Source organism: Pseudophryne corroboree, unplaced genomic scaffold, assembly GCF_028390025.1.
Source record: "Pseudophryne corroboree isolate aPseCor3 unplaced genomic scaffold, aPseCor3.hap2 scaffold_723, whole genome shotgun sequence".
Lineage (NCBI taxonomy): Eukaryota > Metazoa > Chordata > Amphibia > Anura > Myobatrachidae > Pseudophryne > Pseudophryne corroboree.
The window spans coordinates 257,059-282,310 of NW_026970304.1; the positions used below are offsets into that span (position 1 = coordinate 257,059).

A 25,252-nucleotide genomic window follows, 5' to 3' on the forward strand; every position below is an offset into this window, starting at 1 on the left:
TTACCCCCCACCTTTACCAGGAGAAACATGTAAGGAATATGTTGCCCGTAACTCCACCACAGATTATTATTTAGTTAACCCTTGGGTGGATAACTTAGCAGGATGGACAGAGAAAGTTGGCAGCCCCAGTCCATTCCCCCGTGACGGTATTAATTATCCCTTTTATATGGACATGGTCAAAGGTCTTTGTCTGGAAGACAAGGAAGCCTGGCCATGGTACGATCATGACCCACAATGGGACATGACATATATGCGTGCTGGAGGAGAGCAATGGCTCACGATAGCACCTCATTGGTATGACAAGAATATCAAGCAGAAACAGCGTAGAATAAAATCTGTAACTTCCAGACTGCATAAAGCTGAGGAATTTAGAAGCAACAAGTTTCTGAAAAATTCTTCTCCCCCGCCTTACAATCCCCTATACCCCTCCTTAAAAGACACAGATCTGTTAGCTGCAGTTGCTTTGTCACGAATTCCGATGCAAAGGGGAGGGGGAGGAGGGGAAGGGGAAGGAGAAGGAAGCTCAGTTGCTTTGTCACGAATGCCGATGCAAAGGGGAGGGGGAGGAGGGGAAGGGGAAGGAGAAGGAGGCTCAGGAGGAATAGCCCCCCCTGACAGTACCCTCCACATAGACGTAACCACCCCCGCCCCTAGTGCCCCTACTCCTAACAGACAAACCGCCTCCCGCCGCAACGCTGACTTAACTATTGCTACTGACAACCCTCTCACCCCCTCCATAACGCGATCCGGCACTGGTTTCCTTGAAAACAGTGCTGGTGCCAGCGGTGTCGCTACACACCTGCCCTTTATGACAGTAGGGGATCAGTTGTTAAAGAAACCCATTGAAATAGAGGATTTGGACAGAATTGTTAAGAACTGTCCCAAACCCACTGTTGCACCTGACGGCTGCATAGCTTACTTGAAAAAGGCTTGCACAGGACGCAGCTATACTCAAGAAGATATGAAGCTGATCATAGATGGGGTTATAGACCATTACAACGGGTGGGATTGGAAAAAGATTCCCACCATAAACACTCCTACCACCCTTAACGATGCCGTTCGCTACCCTCTCAATACTGGGGACGGTGTAACGGAGATGTGGAAGGAAATTGAGACCCATATGAAAGAGATTTTTAAAACCCGAGCTTCTCTTCCTATTGCCGTAGCATGTAAACAAAAGCCCACTGAAACTGTCACTGAGTTTTGGAAGAGGTTTAAAAAGTGTTGGTCTGAAGATGCAGGTCTTACTCTTGTAGATACAGACCATTTACTAATTTCTACCTTTGTAAATAACTTGTTGCCATCTGTTATGGTCCCAGTTAAGCAAGGTGTTTCTTCCTGGACCTCTGATAATATTAAGGAATTTGAAAAGCACTTATATGAAAAGGAAGCTGCAGGATGCTTTGATGTTAAAAAACCCTTGCAGAATGCCCCAACTCATAATTACCAAAATCACAGAAACCGGGGAGATAGACGCCAGCAGCACTTTACTGGCCCACCCCGCAATCCAGCCCGATATCAAAACCCACAAGCCAGGCCACCCCACCCCCCTGACTCTGCCAGCAGGAAACAAACCTCCTGCTTCAACTGTGGAAGGGACGATCACTGGGCAAGGGATTGCCCTTGTCCCCCACAAAACCACCGACAGCCCCAAGCTCCGGCTCCCTCCCGGGATCATCCCCGACAGTCACACAACAACCCCTTTCAGGATCATGTCCGATTCCGGGTTGACTGGCAGGATCCCTCCCGCTGACGGGGCCCGGAGGAGGGTATCCCAGCCTTTGCCCAACTCACCAGACACTGGAAGGACCCACCGCTACTAACCTTGATTATAGGAAAGAGAGCAATCCCTTTCCTGGTAGATAGCGGGGCAACTACTAGTGTTTTGTGTGTCGACCTGTACGATGGTCATTTGGAAAAGACTGCTCCTTCAATGGGAATCAATGGGATACCCACAGATGCTTACCTGACAGATGCCCTTAGTGTCAGAACCACGGGAGGCACGTATATGGGTAAACACAATTTCACTGTAATACCTGAATGTCCAATTAATCTTCTGGGAAGGGATCTTCTTAGCAAACTCGAAATCTCCATTCTCCCTTCACCCACTGGCAGTGGCCTGGAGGTTGAGTCCCCACACCTACCGGTGTGGGAAGCAACAGACATTACACCTGATTTTGACAAAGTAAACCCTGCTCTATGGTCGGAGGGTCCCTATGACACTGGCCTCATTCCTTGCACACCATATAGAGCAACCCTGAAACCTGACACACAACCTGTCTATCAAAAGCAATACCCCTTGTCACAAGAGAAGGTTGAAGGTCTTAGACCAATGATACAACAGTTTCTCCAACAAGGCATTCTCAGACACATAATCTCACCTTACTGCACACCAGTCAACCCTGTTGCTAAGTCAGATGGCAGTGTAAGGTTTGTACAAGACCTTAGGGCAATTAACCAACTCATTGTGCCTATAGCACCCATTGTACCTGACATTAACTCACTCATTTCAGCTATCCCTGCAGATGCTGCATTTTTTTCGGTAATTGATTTAAAAAATGCATTTTTTAGCATTCCAGTGGATGCACAGACACAGTTACTTTTTGCCTTTTCTTTTGAGGGCAAGCAACTCACCTGGTGTCGTTTACCCCAGGGCTTCATTGACGCACCTGTTGTGTATAGCATTGTACTCCAGGCCACATTGGGGCCCTGGCACCCTCACCATGGTTCAGTCCTGCTACAGTATGCAGATGATCTGCTGCTCTGTAGTCAAACTGAGGAGGCCTGCCGGGAGGATGGTATATCACTGTTAAACTGGCTCTGTGAATGTGGACACAAGGTGTCCAAAACAAAAATGCAATGGTGTAAGAAGCATGTGGATTACTTAGGTTTTGTGCTCACTCAGGGGGAAAGGAAAGTCAGTCCACAGCGCATTCAGTCTGTATTGGGCCTGGTCACCCCAACTACCCAGAGAGAACTGCTGTCTTTTCTGGGTATGGTAAATTACTGCAGACAGTGGATATCTGATTGTTCCTATTATGATAACATCTTGAGACAAGCCACACTGAAAGACAAACCTAACACTGTACAATGGTCACAAGAAATGTTAACTGCATATGAAAGCTTAAAGTGTATGTTAATGAAAAGTCCGGCACTTGGCCTCCCCAACTATGTACTACCTTTTCATTTGTTTGCAAGGGACAATTGTAAAACCATGGCGGGGGTGCTCACACAGTTTCATGGAGGAAAGTTGCGCCCAGTGGCATTTTTTTCCAAAGTAATGCCTGTCACTGTGCAAGGTATGCCTGCTTGCCTCAGGGCACTTGCAGCCTGTGCAATGGTAACTGAAATGGCCACCACACTCACCCTAGGCCACACAACAATACTTCACACCACTCATGATGTTCTAACCATTTTAAAAGGGTTACACACACAACACATGTCAGCTCAGCGCCTCAGTGGATATGAGGTTCTCCTTTTGAACAACCCCTCCCTCACCATTAAGTATGCCACCAACTCTTCAGGTCCTGCACCCATTCTCAACGCTCTCCTGGGGCTCAAAGGTCCTGAAGACCACCCTCCTGAACCCCATGACTGCTCAGCTTCCATTGAGTCAGAAACATCCCCCAGACTGGACATGTCCCCTGTCCCTGTCCCCGACGCGGATGTCATTTTTGTAGATGGTTCCTGTAGCAGACCCAATGACACCACGTACCAAGCGGGTTATGCTATTGTCACTCTCCCTGACATTATTCTGGAAGCACAGCCCATTCCTTACCAGTCAGCACAGGCTGCAGAGCTCATTGCTCTCACAAGGGCTTGTCACCTTTACCGGAATAAACCAGTCACCATCTACACTGACTCCAAATACGGGTACGGCGTCGTGCATGACCATGGGGTCATTTGGCGACGCCGTGGTTTCCTTGGAGCTGATGGAAAAGGCATATCACATGCCCAACTCATCTCTGACCTTCTGCATGCCATAACCTTACCCTCTGACATTGCAATCCTCCATTGCAGGGCACACACCGGGGGGAAGGATGCAGTCTCCCTTGGAAATGCCCTTGCTGACTCTGCTGCCAAACATGCAGCCTCACAGCCCATCACCCAGGCCCACATGTCCATCATGACCCCCCCAGCTCTCGACAACCATTACCTGATCACCCAGTTGCAGGCCTCAGCCTCCAATGCCGACCTAGCTGACTGGACTTACCCAGTTTTGCAGAAGAATCCTAAAACAGGATTAATCTGCAAAGAGGGGAAACCTTGTATACCCCAGTCCAGTGCACATGCATCACTTGTCTGCGAAACAACCCCAACAACCCTGACAAGGCAAAACATCAGCATCTTGAATACCCCACCACACCCTTTACACACCTGCAAATTGACTTCACCCATATCCCAGGTATTGGTAAACAGGAGTATGCCCTGGTCATTGTAGACATGTTCTCTCGATGGCCAGAGGTATTCCCCACTAAATCTGAGGATGCAAAGACAGTTGCTAGGATCCTAACTCAGGAAATCATCCCCAGATGGGGGTGCCCATTGCAAATCAATAGTGATAAAGGCTCCGCCTTTACAGCAAAAATTACACAGGCCTTGGTAAAGGCCCTGCAGGTGGAATGGAAATTCCACATCCCGTATCACCCGCAGAGTTCAGGGGTCGTAGAACGCATGAATAGGACCCTCAAAGACAAGCTTAGGAAGGCCACAGGGGGTACCTTCCATAAATGGAAGAAGGTCCTTCCTATTATCCTAGCAGAGATCAGAATGACCCCACAAAAGACTTTGGGTTACTCCCCATTTGAAATACTAATGGGTAGGCCTTTTCCTACACCCTGGGCTAAGAAACCATTAGTAATACAGGAGGAAGATCTAGAACTCATCAGAGAAGAGTATGTCAGGTCCCTGATAACAAAACTGAATGAAATTGAACATGAGGTTGTTTGTAAAAACCCTTTGAATCCACAGGAACCTACACACCCCTTTAAAGTCGGAGACAGAGTCGTGGTGAAGGTGCTCCCCAGGAACAAGAACCCAGGAGACTTCACCTACGGTCCAGAGACAGAGGTCGTAGCAGTAACCAGAACAGCAGTCCTGACAGAGGAAAGCCCCACCTGGATCCATGCATCCCGAGTGAAAAAGGTTCCTAGACCAGACCTAGAGAGGGAAGCAAGTGATTCCAGCGAGGTACAAACGGGGGCAGACAGCCCTGACCTCCCACCTAGCGAAGACAGAAGAACAGAGGAGGATGAGGAACCTGTCCCCTACCTCTATCCTGGGGACTATGTTGATAATCCTAATGATCACCGATGACCCCACTCCTCCCTCTAATACTCCTGCTAATCGAAAGAAAAGAGCACTCCCAGGAGGTAGCTTTGACCCCCACGTATACATTGATGCTATAGGGGTCCCAAGAGGTGTTCCAAATGAGTTCAAAGCTAGAGATGAAGTGGCTGCGGGTTTTGAATCATTGTTCCCTATAGTAACTGTAAATAAAAACGTAGCCTGGATTAATTATATATATTATAACCAACAAAGATTTGTTAATGATACCAAAGATGCTCTTAAAGGTATAGCTGAACAGCTAGAAGCCACTTCCCAAATGACATTTCAAAACAGAATGGCCCTTGACATGATTCTAGCAGAAAAAGGCGGTACATGTGTTTACATTAGTAAGGTGGAAGGCTGTTGTACATATATTCCTGACAACACTGGTCCCAATGGTAAGGTTACTTTAGCCATAAACAAATTAGAAACCTTATCCATAGAACTTAAGAAAAATTCAGGTGTTGATAACCCATGGAGCCAATATTTTGGGTGGATTGAAAATTGGAAACAGGCTCTTGTGCAAATAAGTATATTCATAATAATAACTTTAATCTTTATAGGTCTCATAGTTTATTGTGTGATTCCCTGTGGAAAGAAACTCACATCTAAAGGTATTGACACAGTCTTGATGTATTATGATGTTACCACTAGCCCCATCACCTCCTCTGATAGCAAAGGCCCCGATGATTATGTTCAATATCTAAAAAATTGGAGAAACAAAAAGGGGGCTCTACAGAAGAATCATGTCGTATAACAATCATGATTCTAAGAGGGGATTGAAGGGTTAAATCTCCTCTGTCATTGTGCATTGTGTAAATATTGTTTCTTTTTCTTTTGCCTTGGATTTAGCTTGCATTGCATAAAATGAATATAGCTCCACCCATAGTTTGTTGGGAACTGTGTGAAATCACCACCCCTAGATGAAGTACTAGGCTGTATCCTACTTCCCCCCATGTAGCCTGTTTTACCCCTCCTATGCAGTAAAGTTAAACCAATAAAGTATTTACTTTTGCCTACCCCTCCCTGGACATTCCAATCCCTCCCTAGACAATGATGCCTTATATACCATTGTTATGAACAATAAACGCAGAGTGATTCTTAATTACATGGTGTCGTGTATAATCTGTAATTTTAAGGATTGCTCTCACTGACGTCAGTGGCCATCAAATCGAGGGGTACAAGAAGAGGCTGATATCCTTTCAGATAACAGCACTGGGAAGGTTGTACACCAGACAGCACTCTCCTTCTCCTGTACATAAACAATAATATAATACTGTGATAACAGCACTGGGAAGGTTGTACACCAGACAGCACCCTCCTTCTCCTGTACAGAAACCATAATATAATACTGTGATAACAGCACTGGGAAGGTTGTACACCAGACAGCACTCTCCTTCTCCTGTACAGAAACCATAATATAATACTGTGATGACAGCACTGGGAAGGTCGTACACCAGACAGCACTCTCCTTCTCCTGTACATAAACCATAATATAATACTGTGATAACAGCACTGGGAAGGTTGTACACCAGACAGCACTCTCCTTCTCCTGTATATAAACCATAATATAATACTGTGATAACAGCACTGGGAAGGTTGTACACCAGACAGCACTCTCCTTCTCCTGTACATAAACCATAATATAATACTGTGATAACAGCACTGGGAAGGTTGTACACCAGACAGCACTCTCCTTCTCCTGTATATAAACCATAATATAATACTGTGATAACAGCACTGGGAAGGTTGTACACCAGACAGCACTCTCCTTCTCCTGTACTTAAACCATAATATAATACTGTGATAACAGCACTGGGAAGGTTGTACACCAGACAGCACTCTCCTTCTCCTGTACATAAACCATAATATAATACTGTGATAACAGCACTGGGAAGGTTGTACACCAGACAGCACTCTCCTTCTCCTGTACATAAACCATAATATAATACTGTGATAACAGCACTGGGAAGGTTGTACACCAGACAGCACTCTCCTTCTCCTGTACATAAACCATAATATAATACTGTGATAACAGCACTGGGAAGGTTGTACACCAGACAGCACTCTCCTTCTCCTGTACATAAACCTTAATATAATACTGTGATAACAGCACTGGGAAGGTTGTACACCAGACAGCACTCTCCTTCTCCTGTACATAAACAATAATATAATACTGTGATAACAGCACTGGGAAGGTTGTACACCAGACAGCACTCTCCTTCTCCTGTACTTAAACCATAATATAATACTGTGATAACAGCACTGGGAAGGTCGTACACCAGACAGTACTCTCCTTCTCCTGTACATAAACCATAATATAATACTGTGATAACAGCACTGGGAAGGTTGTACACCAGACAGCACTCTCCTTCTCCTGTACATAAACCATAATATAATACTGTGATAACAGCACTGGGAAGGTTGTACACCAGACAGCACTCTCCTTCTCCTGTACATAAACCATAATATAATACTGTGATAACAGCACTGGGAAGGTTGTACACCAGACAGCACTCTCCTTCTCCTGTACATAAACCATAATATAATACTGTGATAACAGCACTGGGAAGGTTGTACACCAGACAGCACTCTCCTTCTCCTGTACATAAACCATAATATAATACTGTGATGACAGCACTGGGAAGGTTGTACACCAGACAGCACTCTCCTTCTCCTGTACAGAAACCATAATATAATACTGTGATAACAGCACTGGGAAGGTCGTACACCGGACAGCACTCTCCTTCTCCTGTACAGAAACCATAATATAATACTGTGATAACACACTGGGAAGGTTGTACACCAGACAGCACTCTCCTTCTCCTGTACAGAAACCATAATATAATACTGTGATAACAGCACTGGGAAGGTTGTACACCAGACAGCACTCTCCTTCTCCTGTACAGAAACCATAATATAATACTGTGATAACAGCACTGGGAAGGTCGTACACCAGACAGCACTCTCCTTCTCCTGTACAGAAACCATAATATAATACTGTGATAACAGCACTGGGAGGGTTGTACACCAGACAGCACTCTCCTTCTCCTGTACAGAAACCATAATATAATACTGTGATAACAGCACTGGGAAGGTTGTACACCAGACAGCACTCTCCTTCTCCTGTACATAAACCATAATATAATACTGTGATGACAGCACTGGGAAGGTTGTACACCGGAGATATATTTGGCCCCGATTATATGATTTAAAACTCTATTATGTCTGTGATTGCAAAACAGACTGGATGGGTGTTTAGGGGTAAAGGGTTAAGGGGTCCTGGGGTTATGGATACAGAGTGAGGGCAGGCTCCATCCATTAGGCCCATTTCGGGTCTTCAGCCTGAGATCAGGCTAATTAGTACCTGCACCTGTGTAAGGCTGATATAAGGTATGTCAGGGCTTTACTCAGTGTCTCACTACCTGGGGAAACAGGCAGCAGGATTGTTATGAGAAACTGCGATTTACTGACCGTGAGTACTGTGTATATGCCTATGTTTGTGGTAGGGGCATTAGGTCCTACAAGTCTGAGAGAGGGAACCTGTTAGTCAGTGACCAGACAGGCTAGGATTTATTGTATATTTTGTTATCTGTACTGCACAATAAACCTGGCTATGGCTAGATTATATGAAAACCCTGCACTGGTCCACTGTTTCCTGGCTGCTGCCCATCTACCCCTGGAGTGGGCACTCCTACCTTGATCTCCTCACAATTGGTTGAGAATGGTAGCACACACATAAAATGCAGCTATAGGAAAATATATGTTTAAAATATAAAGTGACAGACAGCAATCTGTTGACATGGACATCAGCGTTTATACTGTGAAATCCATGGTGGTGGCATTGGCAGATGCTTAGGGAAGCCAGATTCTGCTTCAACCCTACTGTACACACAAAGATAACATGGGGGACACTGTTTGGCCTTGCTGCAGGCTACCTCAGCTCAGCAAGAAGATACCCGGGTGCAGCAAGCCGTTCTGGAAGAAAACTGAAGGCAACAGCAAGTTCTTATTGATAAGCTCTGTGCGCAACAGCACCAAGACTGGGAGGCCATAAAAGTGGTGACGCAGCATTTAGCAGGCCCACTTCCACTGACGTTCCAACTAACGCTCGCTCCATACGGGCCAGTCATTTTATGCTACAAGACCCAGAGTGATGACGTTGAAGATTATCTAACCACTTTTGACAGAACAGCTGAGGCAGCATTGGCCTAAAGATAAGTGGGCATGCCCTGTGGCAGCCTTCCTGTCTGGAGAACCGCAAAAATCATATTTTGACTTGTGCCTGACTGATGCCAAAAAGACTATGATAAATAAAAAATATATATATATATTAACTTGGTTGGGAGTCACAGTGCTTGCTGCTCAATGACTTCTCTGTTGGGAATAACAAATGGAAAATCCTCCCCTCTCTCAAATGCATGACCTCGCCCATCTTACCACAGTGTGGCTACAGGACCACAGATCATGGAAAGGGTCATTAATGGATCGATATCTACGGTCCCTACCTACAATTCTACTCAAGTTGGTGAAATGGTGGAGAGGTAAGTGGAGGCTGAGGAGCTATTAAGTGTACCCTACTGGGCCCTAGTCCCACAATGGGGATCTCCAGTGGCCATTGGTATGACTGTTCCAGGGGATACTGGGCCTGGAGGGTGGACTGAACCTAAGAATTTGGGTTTGGAACCAGGAAGTAGGCAGCAGTCCCCCAAAGGTTCCTACCCTGTAAAAGACTTGATAATAGTATGATCCACTGTTTTCGATGTGGTGGTTTGGGCCATATTGCTGCAGCACCCGTCCGAGTGGCATTTACATCTGGATAGGCGTATAAGCGTGGGGCCGCTTTATCTGGGCATGAGCTGTGCGGATTTGTGTATGTTACCATATGCAAACTGAAGTGGGCCTTACTCTACACCAGCCCCTATATGCCTATGCAAAACATAGACTACGGTACTCACTGAGGATTATGGGTAATGCCTGTCAGGTGCATGCAGCACTCACCTCTTCAAATATGTCCAAGCTGTAGGTGTTGTCATCATCGGCAAAGTATACAACGCCAGGGGGCGCATCCTCCGGATAGAAGGTTTCTCTCAACCAGCTCAAGCCGAGATTCCGCTGTAGGGTCCCCCGAGCCTTGGTCACCTCTTTGGGTGTTCTGACACACAGCTGGGTGTACCTAATCCCCGATGTTCTAAGGAAATCGGTGACCAGCTTGGTCTTCTCATTCGAGTCCTCCACCACAATCCAGTGAAATGCTGGCACCTGGCGGAAGGTGTTGGCGATGCGAGTAAGCTCTGCTTTCTGGACAAGACGGGCGTAGGTTGGGGTGATGGCGAATATTGTAGGAAGAGTTGCCGGTTTCCGTTTCAAATTCAGAAATGTGAGAGCTAGAAATCAGAGACATGTAGAAATCATCTTTTCCACCAAGATCGAGATATAATTACTGACACATTGCCGACGTATGGCGGGAATTGTCTCATACATTATACCTGTTCTCTCCTGGTAACACACTAAGGAGTAAATTTACTAAGGTGGGAGTTTTTTTTAAAACTGGTGATGTTGCCCATAGCAACCGATCAGATTCTATCTCTTATCTTCTAGAAGCAACTAGATAAATGTTAAGTAGAATATGATTGGTTGCTACAAGCAACATCACCAGTTCTAAAACGCTCTCACCTTAGTAAATTTACCCCTAACTCCACATGGCCTGATCTACCACTGCTATGCAGATAATACTCAACTGTACTTGTCCTTTGCTCCGGGCACTGATAACCCAACAGCAACCCTAAATGACTGCCTAGCGGAGCTCCAGGAGTGGATAATGCCAGGTGGCTGAGACTGAACCCTGATAAAACAGAGGTCCTGATGATAGGTCACAGGACAAGACTGCAGCATAGACAACTGACAGGACTTACGCATGGGGGTTCAGAACTACAAACCACTGAACATGTGCGGAATCTTGGAGTTGTCCTGGATGGTGGCTTGACACTTAAACATCAGGTGTCAGCCACAATCAAATCCTTATTCTTTCATCTGGGGAACGTAGCCAGAATCAAGCACTTAATTCCCTCAGATCTGCCTAAAGTCATACATGCATTTGTATCATCACGCCCAAACTACTGTAATGCCCTCTACCTTGGTTTCCCAGCAAAAGAATTGCACCACTTACAGCTGGTACAAAACACAGCTGCCAGACTGTTACCCAACCAGCACCGTTCTAGCCACATAACAACCATCCTCTACTCCCTTCACTGGCTGCCTGTAAGATGGCGAAACATCTTCAAGATTGGCTTAATGACTTTCAGCCCTACATGACCAGGGCCCAAGGTACCTGAAGCGACTTCTGATTCCATACTGCCCCACTCGATTACTGCGATCTGTAGATGAAGGGCTATTAGCAGTATCTAGAAGCTCCCTGAATTCATCTGGGGGTCGAGCTTTCAGCTTTGTTCTCCCGCACAAGTTGAGAAACATCCAGTGTAGATTCCTTCAAAAACAGACTCAAGTCTTTCCTGTTCACCCAAGCATTTCACTAATGTCCCTTGTTTAGAATGTTTTGCATTTTGTACTGTAAAGGTGAATATAAAACACTTTTAGGCCTATTAGGAGAAATCCCTTGATAACTAACCTCTTCAGGCAACTTAGCAAATGCCAGATCCACCACATAACCCCTTATGCCATTCTACCCAATTACCTCCACTCCGTACAGTCCACACATAACCTTACATATGTTTTCTTGCTACACACACATATCCCACTGACCCCTGTGTGACCATATCATACAGCCCACCAAGAGCCTCTGCAGCCTGATTGGACCAATATGCAGTAGATAGCACCTATCCTTGTGTATCAATGCATATAGGGGGTCATTCCGAGTTGTTAGCTCGCTAGCAGTTTTCAGCAGCTGTGCAAACGCTATGCCGCCTCCCACTGGGAGTGTATTTTAGCTTAGCAGAAGTGCAAACGAAAGGATCGCAGAGCGGCGGAAAAGGCTTTTTGTGCAGTTTTAGAGTAGGTCAATACCTACTCAGAGCTTGCGATGACTTCAGACTGTTCAGTTCCTGTTTTGACGTCACAAACACGCCCTGCGTTCGTCCAGCCAACACTTCCTGAAAACGGTCAGTTGACACCCAGAAACGCCCACTTCATGTCAATCACTCTGCGGCCAGCAGTGCGACCGAAAAGCTTTGCTAGACCCTGTGTGAAACTACATCGTTCGCTGTAATAGTACGACGCGTGTGCGCATTGCGCCGCATACGTATGCGCAGAAGTGACATTTTCTCTGACGTCCTAGTGGATGCTGGGGACTCCGTAAGGACCATGGGGAATAGACGGCTCCGCAGGAGACTGGGCACTCTATAGAAAGATTTAGGACTATCTGGTGTGCACTGGCTCCTCCCCCTATGACCCTCCTCCAAGCCTCAGTTAGATTTCTGTGCCCGGCTGAGCTGGATGCACACTAGGGGCTCTCCTGAGCTCCTAGAAAGAAAGTATAGTTTAGGTTTTTTATTTTACAGTGAGACCTGCTGGCAACAGACTCACTGCAGCGAGGGACTAAGGGGAGAAGAAGCGAACCTACCTAAGTGGTGGTAGCTTGGGCTTCTTAGGCTACTGGACACCATTAGCTCCAGAGGGATCGCACACAGGACCCGACCTCGTCGTCCGTTCCCGGAGCCGCGCCGCCGTCCCCCTTACAGAGCCAGAAGCAAGAAGGTCCGGAAAATCGGCGGCTGAAGACTTCTGTCTTCTCCAAGGTAGCGCACAGCACTGCAGCTGTGCGCCATTGCTCCTCATGCACACCACACACTTCGGTCACTGATGGGTGCAGGGCGCTGGGGGGAGGGCGCCCTGAGCAGCAATATTAACACCTTGGCTGGCAAAACTGACACCATATATAGCCCCAGAGGCTATATAGGTGTAAATTACCACTGCCAGAATAACACAAAAAGCGGGAGAAAGCCCGCCGAAAAAGGGGCGGAGCCATCTCCCTCAGCACACTGGCGCCATTTTCTCTCACAGCTCCGCTGGAAGGATCGCTCCCTGGCTCTCCCCTGCAGTCCTGCACTACAGAAAGGGTAAAAAAGAGAGGGGGGGGCACAATTTTAGGCACAGTATAATATATATATGCAGCTATAAGGGAAAACACTCTTTATAGGTGATATCCCTGTGGTATATAGCGCTCTGGTGTGTGCTGGCATACTCTCCCTCTGTCTCCCCAAAGGGCTTTGTGGGGTCCTGTCCTCTGTCAGAGCATTCCCTGTGTGTGTGCTGTGTGTCGGTACCGCTATGTCGACATGTATGATGAGGAAAATGATGTGGAGGCAGAGCAAATGCCTGTAAATGTGTTGTCACCCCCTGAGGGGTCGACACCTGTGTGGATGGACTTATGGAAGGAATTACGTGACAGTGTCAGCTCCTTACATAAAAGGTTTGATGACATAGGACAGCCGGCTACTCAGCTTGTGACTGTTCCAGTGTCTCAAATGTCATCAGGGGCTTTAAAACGCCCGCTACCTCAGATGGCAGACACAGATGTCGACACGGATACCGACTCCAGTGTCGACGACGATGAGACTAGTGTACCCTCCAATAAGGCCACCCGTTACATGATTGAGGCAATGAAAAATGTATTACACATTTCTGATAGTACCCCAGGTACCACAAAAAAGGGTATTATGTTCGGTGAGAAAAAACTACCAGTAGTTTTTCCTGCATCTGAGGAATTAAATGAGGTGTGTGAGGAAGCCTGGACTTCCCCCGATAAGAAATTGATAATTTCAAAACGGTTATTGGTAGCGTACCCTTCCCCGCCAGAGGATAGGTCACGTTGGGAAACATCCCCTAGGGTGGATAAAGCGCTTACACGTTTATCAAACAGGTGGCACTACCGTCTCCGGATACGGCCGCCCTAAAGGATCCTGCTGATAGAAAGCAGGAGGCTACCCTAAAAGCTATATATACACACACGGGCATTATATTGCGACCAGCGATTGCATCAGCATGGATGTGCAGTGCTGCTGCTGCGTGGTCAGATTCCCTGTCGGATAATATTGATACTCTGGATAGGGACAATATTTTGCTGAAAATAGAGCATATAAAGGACGCTGTCTTATACATGGGTGATGCACAGAGGGATATTTGCCGGCTGGCATCAAAAATAAGCGCAATGTCCATTGCCGCCAGAAGGGGGTTATGGACTCGGCAGTGGTCAGGTGATGCCGATTCAAAAAGGCACATGGAAGTTTTGCCTTATAGGGGGGTGGAACTGTTTAGGGATGGTCTTTCAGACCTCGTTTCCACAGCTACGGCTGGGAAATCGACATTTTTGCCACAGGCTACCCCACAGCAAAAGAAGGCACCGTATTATCAAGTACAGTCCTTTCGGCCCCATAAACACAAGAGGGCTCGAGGCTCATCCTTTCTGCCGAGAGGCAAAGGTAGAGGGAAAAAGCTGCAGCATACAGCCAGCTCCCAAGAGCAAAAGTCCTCCCCCGTGATGTTTTGCACACAGACAAATTTGCATGGTGTCAGAAGTCTGGCTGTGATGACAAATGTTCTCAGGTGCATAAATCCGCTGGTTATCAATGATGCCATCACGGAAGCATGGCTCAATATTAAGAAGGAATGGCGCTTATACTGCTGTGCAGGACTCTGAGACAAGTGGATAAGGTCCAGGTATTTACCATGCTCAGCCTAGCTGGGGCTGACGCTGCTGACAGAGCAGACACATTCGTCTGTTCAGAGGAGGAAGATCAGGAGGATCCAGAAACACTAATAAAAGGTTTGGTGAGATTTACTTATCAGTGAGAGTATATAATGTTCATGTTATAATGGACATGCTTAAATCACTGCTGTGCAGAGCCCCTATGAGAGCATCCAGTCATATGCAGCCAGATGGAAACTACTCGCAAAGAAATGTGATTATGGTGCATTATCAGGGACAGGATTGTGTGTGGAATTCATAATGATGTAACTCATGCACATTTACTAAGTGAGAACAAATTAACACTGGATACTGGTATCAGGGTATACTGAGGAAGGGGCTTGTGTGCAGTTTTTATCTGGGCCCCTTATCTCTAGCCAGCAGTGCAGAGACTCTGAGCACTAGGGTCACTAGGAGACACTAGCGCTGCTCCAGGGTCTAGTTCGCATGTGCAGGTCTCTGGGGGAAATGGCACGGTGGCCATTTCCCTGGTGATTTTCCTGCTGCGCATGTGTGAAACACCAGTAAAATGGCCACCATGCCATTTTCGCGGGGATTCGTGCAGCGCTGCTGCCGCCGGTGGGTGACTTCGGAGATGTAAATATTGAAAAAATGTCTGCACCCATTATAGATACGCCACTGACTGTTATACATATATGCATGTTACATACAGGGTTGGCCCCAGGTCTAGCGGCACCCTTTGAGAATTTTTGGAGTGCTTCCACAGGTCACTTAGCCCCAGGTGTATATATATATATATATATATATATATATATAATACAAATATACACATCCGGCACTCTGTGCAGCAATAGAAATGCCTGGGTGCCCTCCTAAAGATAATGCAGTATCTGTACCTTCCCCACCTGTGGCTCAGGTGTATCTGGCAAAGGACAAGAGGCGGCACTCCAAGGTCTTGAAAAAACTTTTATATGCAAAGCATAGTGCAAAACAGCGCAATAAAGTGCAAAAAATAGAAAAACATGGAGGTCTTACGACGTTTCAAGGCATCAAGCCTTTTCCTCAGGTAAGGATACCCATGTACAGTGTAGTGTGCAGAAGGAAAGAACCAAACCCATAGAATGAATCACTCACCTTTTAAAGCTGTGCAGGAGCGGGTGTTCCCGGCGTCTGTGTCCGGGACTTCCGGGTACGTCACACGGGCGGCACATAGCTGACGTGTCCGTTGCCAAGCAACGGTTTGCGCAAACAGGCGCCGGGGAGACCCGTCAGAGCTATGAGGGAAATGTAAACAGTGATCGTCAAGTGTGTGCAAGACGTAACTTATGACACCCGAGCAGGGTGAATGAAGAGTGAAAGTGAATTGCATTAAAAACATATAAGAAGATAAAAGTTACTTGTAATCAGCTGAGGAATAAAGAAAAACCCTGAATCGTGGTTATAGCAGCATATGATACAAAGGGATTAAAATACACAAATTACAACTAATAGCACAATAAGCTTAATCAGATAGGTGGGCTAACATGCGATAAATAGGCCATTGGATTGGATCCCTACTAGGTTACTACACATCTACGCAGGGAGACAAGGGAAGGGAAAGGATGGGAAGGGGGAGGGGGGACAAAAGGGGAAAGGAAAATGGAAGGGAAAAAAAGGGAGGGGAAGGGGGATCAGGCAATGACGGGGAGGAAGGACGGGGGAAGGGGGGGGGGAGGAAGGGGGGAAAAAAGGAAAAAGGGGGGGGGGGGAGGGGAAAAGGGGGGGAAAAGGACAAATGGGCCGGAACCGACTGGTGTATAGGTTCATATTAAAGAAATACATTCCGAGTACATTTTTCATTTAGTCCATTTGGTGATAATGTATCCAATAAGAAAATCCATTTGGATTCACATTTGGATAATGCTGTATGTCGGTCGCCCCCTCTCACAGGGCTCGGAATGTGGTCGATGATCTTGTATCGCAGGCTAGATAGTGGATGGCCCTTTAATTTAAAGTGGCGTGCAACCGGTTGGTCCACAGGTTTGCCATCGAGTGATGCTTTGATGGCAGATCGATGTAACGCCATCCTATCCCTAAGGTTTCTAATGGTCTGTCCGACATATAATAAGCCACATGGGCAGATTATGGTATATACAATGAATGATGTCGTACACGTGACCACGTGTTTAATTTTGTATTGCTTGCCCGTATGTGGGTTATTAAAACTATGACTGGTTTCCAAATATTTGCATGTGGTGCAGGATGCACATCGATAGCACCCTGGTTTTTTAACTTGTGTAGAGGCATTCAGAGTTGGAATGATATTGGTTTTCACTAAAAAGTCCCTGAGGTTAGGTCCCCTCTTGTAGCTAGGCATCAAAGAGGTGCCTTTGAAACAAGGTAATTCTTTGTCACCCGTCACAATAGGCCATAAACCTTTGGTGGCACGTGGAAGAACTTTACTGACAGTTGAAAACCGAGTAACAAATGGAATCCGTGATTGTAGTGGTTGTTGTGGTACTTTATAAAGCAGTTGTTCTCTGGGAATATTAAGTACTTCGTTTCTGGAACGCATAAGATCCCGTAACTTATAGCGTCTATGAGCAAATTTTTGGATCATGTGATCCAGCGTCGTGACTAGAGTGGTACGATCACTGGAAATGCGTGCTGCCCGAAGCATTTGTGATCTGGGTAAACCGCGTATAAGTGCAGGGGGATGACAGCTACTGTGATGTAGAAGCGTGTTGCGATCCGTGGGTTTTGAGAATAATTTGGTATGAATGCACTTATCCTTGATCTCGATGGTGACGTCCAAGTAATTGATACTTGTAGAGCTGATCTGATACGTGAATTTGATAGGTGAGTTAGCTGTGTTGATATGTTCGATGAGGGTGATTAATTCCTGTTCGGTGCCAGACCAGAGGATTAGCAGGTCGTCTATATACCGTGTGTATAGCGCTATTTTGTTTACTGTCTCCACGGATGAAAAGAAAAATTCATCTTCTTGCTGAAACATATATACATTGGCGAACGATGGGGCCACTGAGGACCCCATCGCACACCCAGTGGTTTGGATGAAGTACTGTCCATTGTGCATAAAATAATTTTGTTTTAAGGTTTTGGACAACAATGAAAGAAACAAAGGGATAGGAATAGCATCAAAATGGTGTCGAAACAAAAACAATTCCATAGCTGCTAGGCCACTGTCATGAGGAATCACCGTGTAAAGGTTTTTGACATCCAAAGTACATAACAGCATATTGGTCGGTACTGTTTTAATGCAGTTTAATTTATTAAGGAGTTGTGTGGTATCTTTAAGGAACGTAGGTTGTTCCATGATGTATGGCTGAATTAACTGGTCCAGAAACTGTGAGATCGGCTGAAGTAGTGACCCCCTAGCTGAAATGATCGGTCGGGGGGGGAGGGTCCACAGGATTTTTGTGAAGTTTGGGAATTGTGTATAACACTGGAGTGATAGGGAAAGGGGTGATTAATGAATTGTAAAATTTTTTGTCAAGATGTCCTGCTTGATGGGCCTCCAAAAGAACGGAATCCAGATCACGTTTAAATCCCTCCATGGGGTTCTGGGAAAGCTGTTGGTAGGTGGATTGATCGTGAAGGAGATGATCGATGTTAGAGATGTATTTTGTGGAATCCTGTATGACGATGCCACCGCCCTTGTCGGCGGGGCGAAAGATGACATCCTGATATTGTGACAGATCTCGATGAGGGTAAGTGGGGACAAAGGATAATCCTTTGTTTAAAACGTTTAACTCAGTAGATGAAAAGTTACGGGATGACAGATTGAACGTTACTTCCTCCCCTTGTTGATGGGAGGCTTGGAAGATCCTTTGATTTTGGCCCCCACGTCGCGTTCTTCCCGGTCGCGCATGTCGACTTTTGAACGTGTGGCCCTGGCTAAAGGGGCCGTCCGTGTTGTCTGAGGATCCTCCGAGTCTGTGACTAAAAAATCACTGTCACTATTGGACTGCGAACGATTCCTCCTAAATGATGGATTTCTATCTTTCCAAGAGATACGGGATCTAGAGCGGAATGATGGATCTGTTCCATTCAGCCACCGGTACACTCTTTGGTCTTCATAATCAGATTGAACCGTTGTTAATTTCTTTTGTTTAAATTTTAAAAGATCTTGTCTATAAGTATTACACTGTTGTTCCAACCGGTCCCATTGTGCTTGAAGCCTTTTATCTTCTAATTGGGTTTTGAATTTCAAGGTGGCTGCCGCAAGTTTAGATCTAGTATCTGTTAGTATGGTACGTGCCTCGTCGATTACCAGCAGCATTAAATCTGAACTGCATTTATTAAGGATGGATATCCATTTGCGGCAAAAGTCAGCACTATTGCGACCAATAGTTGGCATGTTTCTTATTCTGAAGCCGCGTGGGATCATTTTGGCACGGAAATAATCCGATAATGATGTTCCATGTAGGAGGTAGTCAGTCTCTTTGTTGCGTAATTTCAAGAGTGTCTGGAAGATCTCATCAGTAGAAGATGGTTCTGAATGAACGCTGAGGTCGGTGCCAAACAGGATCTGTGTAGCTTGTTCCTCATTGTAGCTGAATGTCTCTGCCAGATGTTGTTTGAGATCAATGAATGACAGAGTTCCCGAAGCAGTGGGAGATGACATGGTAACCTGTGAGGAGATCCAAGCTGGGCCCAAAAACCGCTGCTTGTGAGACTTCAGCTGAAGTAACGGTGGCGTGGACTCAAAAATTGGTTCGGTAAAAACAGGAACAAATGCAGAAAAAAGAACAAGCAGAAAAAATATGTAGTTACCCAACATAAGGTGTAACTAAGGTGCCTTGATACATAGGGAACGAAGCCAATTCCCAATAGAATACAAATATACACATCTGGCACTCTGTGCAGCAATAGAAATGCCTGGGTGCCCTCCTAAAGATATCAGAAATCACTGCTGTGCAGAGCCCCTATGAGAGCATCCAGTCATATGCAGCCAGATGGAAACTACTCGCAAAGAAATGTGATTATGGTGCATTATCAGGGACAGGATTGTGTGTGGAATTCATAATGATGTAACTCATGCACATTTACTAAGTGAGAACAAATTAACACTGGATACTGGAATCAGGGTATACTGAGGAAGGGGCTTGTGTGCAGTTTTTATCTGGGCCCCTTATCTCTAGCCAGCAGTGCAGAGACTCTGAGCACTAGGGTCACTAGGAGACACTAGCGCTGCTCCAGGGTCTAGTTCGCATGTGCAGGTCTCTGGGGGAAATGGCACGGTGGCCATTTCCCTGGTGATTTTCCTGCTGCGCATGTGTGAAACACCAGTAAAATGGCCACCATGCCATTTTCGCGGGGATTCGTGCAGCGCTGCTGCCGCCGGTGGGTGACTTCGGAGATGTAAATATTGAAAAAATGTCTGCACCCATTATAGATACGCCACTGACTGTTATACATATATGCATGTTACATACAGGGTTGGCCCCAGGTCTAGCGGCACCCTTTGAGAATTTTTGGAGTGCTTCCACAGGTCACAGCCCCAGGTGTATATATATATATATATAATACAAATATACACATCCGGCACTCTGTGCAGCAATAGAAATGCCTGGGTGCCCTCCTAAAGATAATGCAGTATCTGTACCTTCCCCACCTGTGGCTCAGGTGTATCTGGCAAAGGACAAGAGGCGGCACTCCAAGGTCTTGAAAAAACTTTTATATGCAAAGCATAGTGCAAAACAGGGCAATAAAGTGCAAAAAATAGAAAAACATGGAGGTCTTACGACGTTTCAAGGCATCAAGCCTTTTCCTCAGGTAAGGATACCCATGTACAGTGTAGTGTGCAGAAGGAAAGAACCAAACCCATAGAATGAATCACTCACCTTTTAAAGCTGTGCAGGAGCGGGTGTTCCCGGCGTCTGTGTCCGGGACTTCCGGGTACGTCACACGGGCGGCACATAGCTGACGTGTCTGTTGCCAAGCAACGGTTGCGCAAACAGGCGCCGGGGAGACCCGTCAGAGCTATGAGGGAAATGTAAACAGTGATCGTCAAGTGTGTGCAAGACGTAACTTATGACACCCGAGCAGGGTGAATGAAGAGTGAAAGTGAATTGCATTAAAAACATATAAGAAGATAAAAGTTACTTGTAATCAGCTGAGGAATAAAGAAAAGCCCTAAATCGTGGTTATAGCAGCATATGATACAAAGGGATTAAAATACACAAATTACAACTAATAGCACAATAAGCTTAATCAGATAGGTGGGCTAACATGCGATAAATAGGCCATTGGATAGGATCCCTACTAGGTTACTACACATCTACGCAGGGAGACAAGGGAAGGGAAAGGATGGGAAGGGGGAGGGGGGACAAAAGGGGAAAGGAAGATGGAAGGGAAAAAAAGGGAGGGGAAGGGGGATCAGGCAATGACGGGGAGGAAGGACGGGGGGAGGGGAGGAAGGGGAAAAAAAAGGGGGGGGAGGGGAAAAGGGGGGGAAAAGGACAAATGGGCCGGAACCGACTGGTGTATAGGTTCATATTAAAGAAATACATTCCAAGTACATTTTTCATTTAGTCCATTTGGTGATAATGTATCCAATAAGAAAATCCATTTGGATTCACATTTGGATAATGCTGTATGTCGGTCGCCCCCTCTCACAGGGCTCGGAATGTGGTCGATGATCTTGTATCGCAGGCTAGATAGTGGATGGCCCTTTAATTTAAAGTGGCGTGCAACCGGTTGGTCCACAGGTTTGCCATCGAGTGATGCTTTGATGGCAGATCGATGTAACGCCATCCTATCCCTAAGGTTTCTAATGGTCTGTCCGACATATAATAAGCCACATGGGCAGATTATGGTATATACAATGAATGATGTCGTACACGTGACCACGTGTTTAATTTTGTATTGCTTGCCCGTATGTGGGTTATTAAAACTATGACTGGTTTCCAAATATTTGCATGTGGTGCAGGATGCACATCGATAGCACCCTGGTTTTTTAACTTGTGTAGAGGCATTCAGAGTTGGAATGATATTGGTTTTCACTAAAAAGTCCCTGAGGTCAGGTCCCCTCTTGTAGCTAGGCATCAAAGAGGTGCCTTTGAAACAAGGTAATTCTTTGTCACCCGTCACAATAGGCCATAAACCTTTGGTGGCACGTGGAAGAACTTTACTGACAGTTGAAAACCGAGTAACAAATGGAATCCGTGATTGTAGTGGTTGTTGTGGTACTTTATAAAGCAGTTGTTCTCTGGGAATATTAAGTACTTCGTTTCTGGAACGCATAAGATCCCGTAACTTATAGCGTCTATGAGCAAATTTTTGGATCATGTGATCCAGCGTCGTGACTAGAGTGGTACGATCACTGGAAATGCGTGCTGCCCGAAGCATTTGTGATCTGGGTAAACCGCGTATAAGTGCAGGGGGATGACAGCTACTGTGATGTAGAAGCGTGTTGCGATCCGTGGGTTTTGAGAATAATTTGGTATGAATGCACTTATCCTTGATCTAGATGGTGACGTCCAAGTAATTGATACTTGTAGAGCTGATCTGATACGTGAATTTGATAGGTGAGTTAGCTGTGTTGATATGTTCGATGAGGGTGATTAATTCCTGTTCGGTGCCAGACCAGAGGATTAGCAGGTCGTCTATATACCGTGTGTATAGCGCTATTTTGTTTACTGTCTCCACGGATGAAAAGAAAAATTAATCTTCTTGCTGAAACATATATACATTGGTGAACGATGGGGCCACTGAGGACCCCATCGCACACCCAGTGGTTTGGATGAAGTACTGTCCATTGTGCATAAAATAATTTTGTTTTAAGGTTTTGGACAACAATGAAAGAAACAAAGGGATAGGAATAGCATCAAAATGGTGTCGAAACAAAAACAATTCCATAGCTGCTAGGCCACTGTCATGAGGAATCACCGTGTAAAGGTTTTTGACATCCAAAGTACATAACAGCATATTGGTCGGTACTGTTTTAATGCAGTTTAATTTATTAAGGAGTTGTGTGGTATCTTTAAGGAACGTAGGTTGTTCCATGATGTATGGCTGAATTAACTGGTCCAGAAACTGTGAGATCGGCTGAAGTAGTGACCCCCTAGCTGAAATGATCGGTCGGGGGGGGAGGGTCCACAGGATTTTTGTGAAGTTTGGGAATTGTGTATAACACTGGAGTGATAGGGAAAGGGGTGATTAATGAATTGTAAAATTTTTTGTCAAGATGTCCTGCTTGATGGGCCTCCAAAAGAACGGAATCCAGATCACGTTTAAATCCCTCCATGGGGTTCTGGGAAAGCTGTTGGTAGGTGGATTGATCGTGAAGGAGATGATCGATGTTAGAGATGTATTTTGTGGAATCCTGTATGACGATGCCACCGCCCTTGTCGGCGGGGCGAAAGATGACATCCTGATATTGTGACAGATCTCGATGAGGGTAAGTGGGGACAAAGGATAATCCTTTGTTTAAAACGTTTAACTCAGTAGATGAAAAGTTACGGGATGACAGATTGAACGTTACTTCCTCCCCTTGTTGATGGGAGGCTTGGAAGATCCTTTGATTTTGGCCCCCACGTCGCGTTCTTCCCGGTCGCGCATGTCGACTTTTGAACGTGTGGCCCTGGCTAAAGGGGCCGTCCGTGTTGTCTGAGGATCCTCCGAGTCTGTGACTAAAAAATCACTGTCACTATTGGACTGCGAACGATTCCTCCTAAATGATGGATTTCTATCTTTCCAAGAGATACGGGATCTAGAGCGGAATGATGGATCTGTTCCATTCAGCCACCGGTACACTCTTTGGTCTTCATAATCAGATTGAACCGTTGTTAATTTCTTTTGTTTAAATTTTAAAAGATCTTGTCTATAAGTATTACACTGTTGTTCCAACCGGTCCCATTGTGCTTGAAGCCTTTTATCTTCTAATTGGGTTTTGAATTTCAAGGTGGCTGCCGCAAGTTTAGATCTAGTATCTGTTAGTATGGTACGTGCCTCGTCGATTACCAGCAGCATTAAATCTGAACTGCATTTATTAAGGATGGATATCCATTTGCGGCAAAAGTCAGCACTATTGCGACCAATAGTTGGCATGTTTCTTATTCTGAAGCCGCGTGGGATCATTTTGGCACGGAAATAATCCGATAATGATGTTCCATGTAGGAGGTAGTCAGTCTCTTTGTTGCGTAATTTCAAGAGTGTCTGGAAGATCTCATCAGTAGAAGATGGTTCTGAATGAACGCTGAGGTCGGTGCCAAACAGGATCTGTGTAGCTTGTTCCTCATTGTAGCTGAATGTCTCTGCCAGATGTTGTTTGAGATCAATGAATGACAGAGTTCCCGAAGCAGTGGGAGATGACATGGTAACCTGTGAGGAGATCCAAGCTGGGCCCAAAAACCGCTGCTGGTGAGACTTCAGCTGAAGTAACGGTGGCGTGGACTCAAAAATTGGTTCGGTAAAAACAGGAACAAATGCAGAAAAAAGAACAAGCAGAAAAAATATGTAGTTACCCAACATAAGGTGTAACTAAGGTGCCTTGATACTTAGGGAACGAAGCCAATTCCCAATAGAATACAAATATACACATCTGGCACTCTGTGCAGCAATAGAAATGCCTGGGTGCCCTCCTAAAGATATCAGAAATCACTGCTGTGCAGAGCCCCTATGAGAGCATCCAGTCATATGCAGCCAGATGGAAACTACTCGCAAAGAAATGTGATTATGGTGCATTATCAGGGACAGGATTGTGTGTGGAATTCATAATGATGTAACTCATGCACATTTACTAAGTGAGAACAAATTAACACTGGATACTGGTATCAGGGTATACTGAGGAAGGGGCTTGTGTGCAGTTTTTATCTGGGCCCCTCATCTCTAGCCAGCAGTGCAGAGACTCTGAGCACTAGGGTCACTAGGAGACACTAGCGCTGCTCCAGAGTCTAGTTCGCATGTGCAGGTCTCTGGGGGAAATGGCACGGTGGCCATTTCCCTGGTGATTTTCCTGCTGCGCATGTGTGAAACACCAGTAAAATGGCCACCATGCCATTTTCGCGGGGATTCGTGCAGCGCTGCTGCCGCCGGTGGGTGACTCCGGAGATGTAAATATTGAAAAAATGTCTGCACCCATTATAGATACGCCACTGACTGTTATACATATATGCATGTTACATACAGGTTTGGCCCCAAGTCTAGCGGCACCCTTTGAGAATTTTTGGAGTGCTTCCACAGGTCACTTAGCCCCAGGTATATATATATATATATATATATACACTGCTCAAAAAAGTAAAGGGAACACTTAAA

The 25,252-nt window shown here is 45.8% G+C and overlaps 1 protein-coding gene across 1 annotated transcript in view; it reads right to left on the reverse strand.

Moving 5' to 3' along the window:
* LOC135040010 (galactosylgalactosylxylosylprotein 3-beta-glucuronosyltransferase 1-like) overlaps window positions 1-25,252 on the reverse strand; it is an 83,474-nt gene that overhangs the window by 56,029 nt on the left and 2,193 nt on the right. The window contains exon 2 of the mRNA XM_063954786.1: window positions 10,330-10,715. Within this exon, the coding sequence (XP_063810856.1) occupies window positions 10,330-10,715 (386 nt within the window). The remainder of the gene's footprint in view (window positions 1-10,329; window positions 10,716-25,252) is intronic.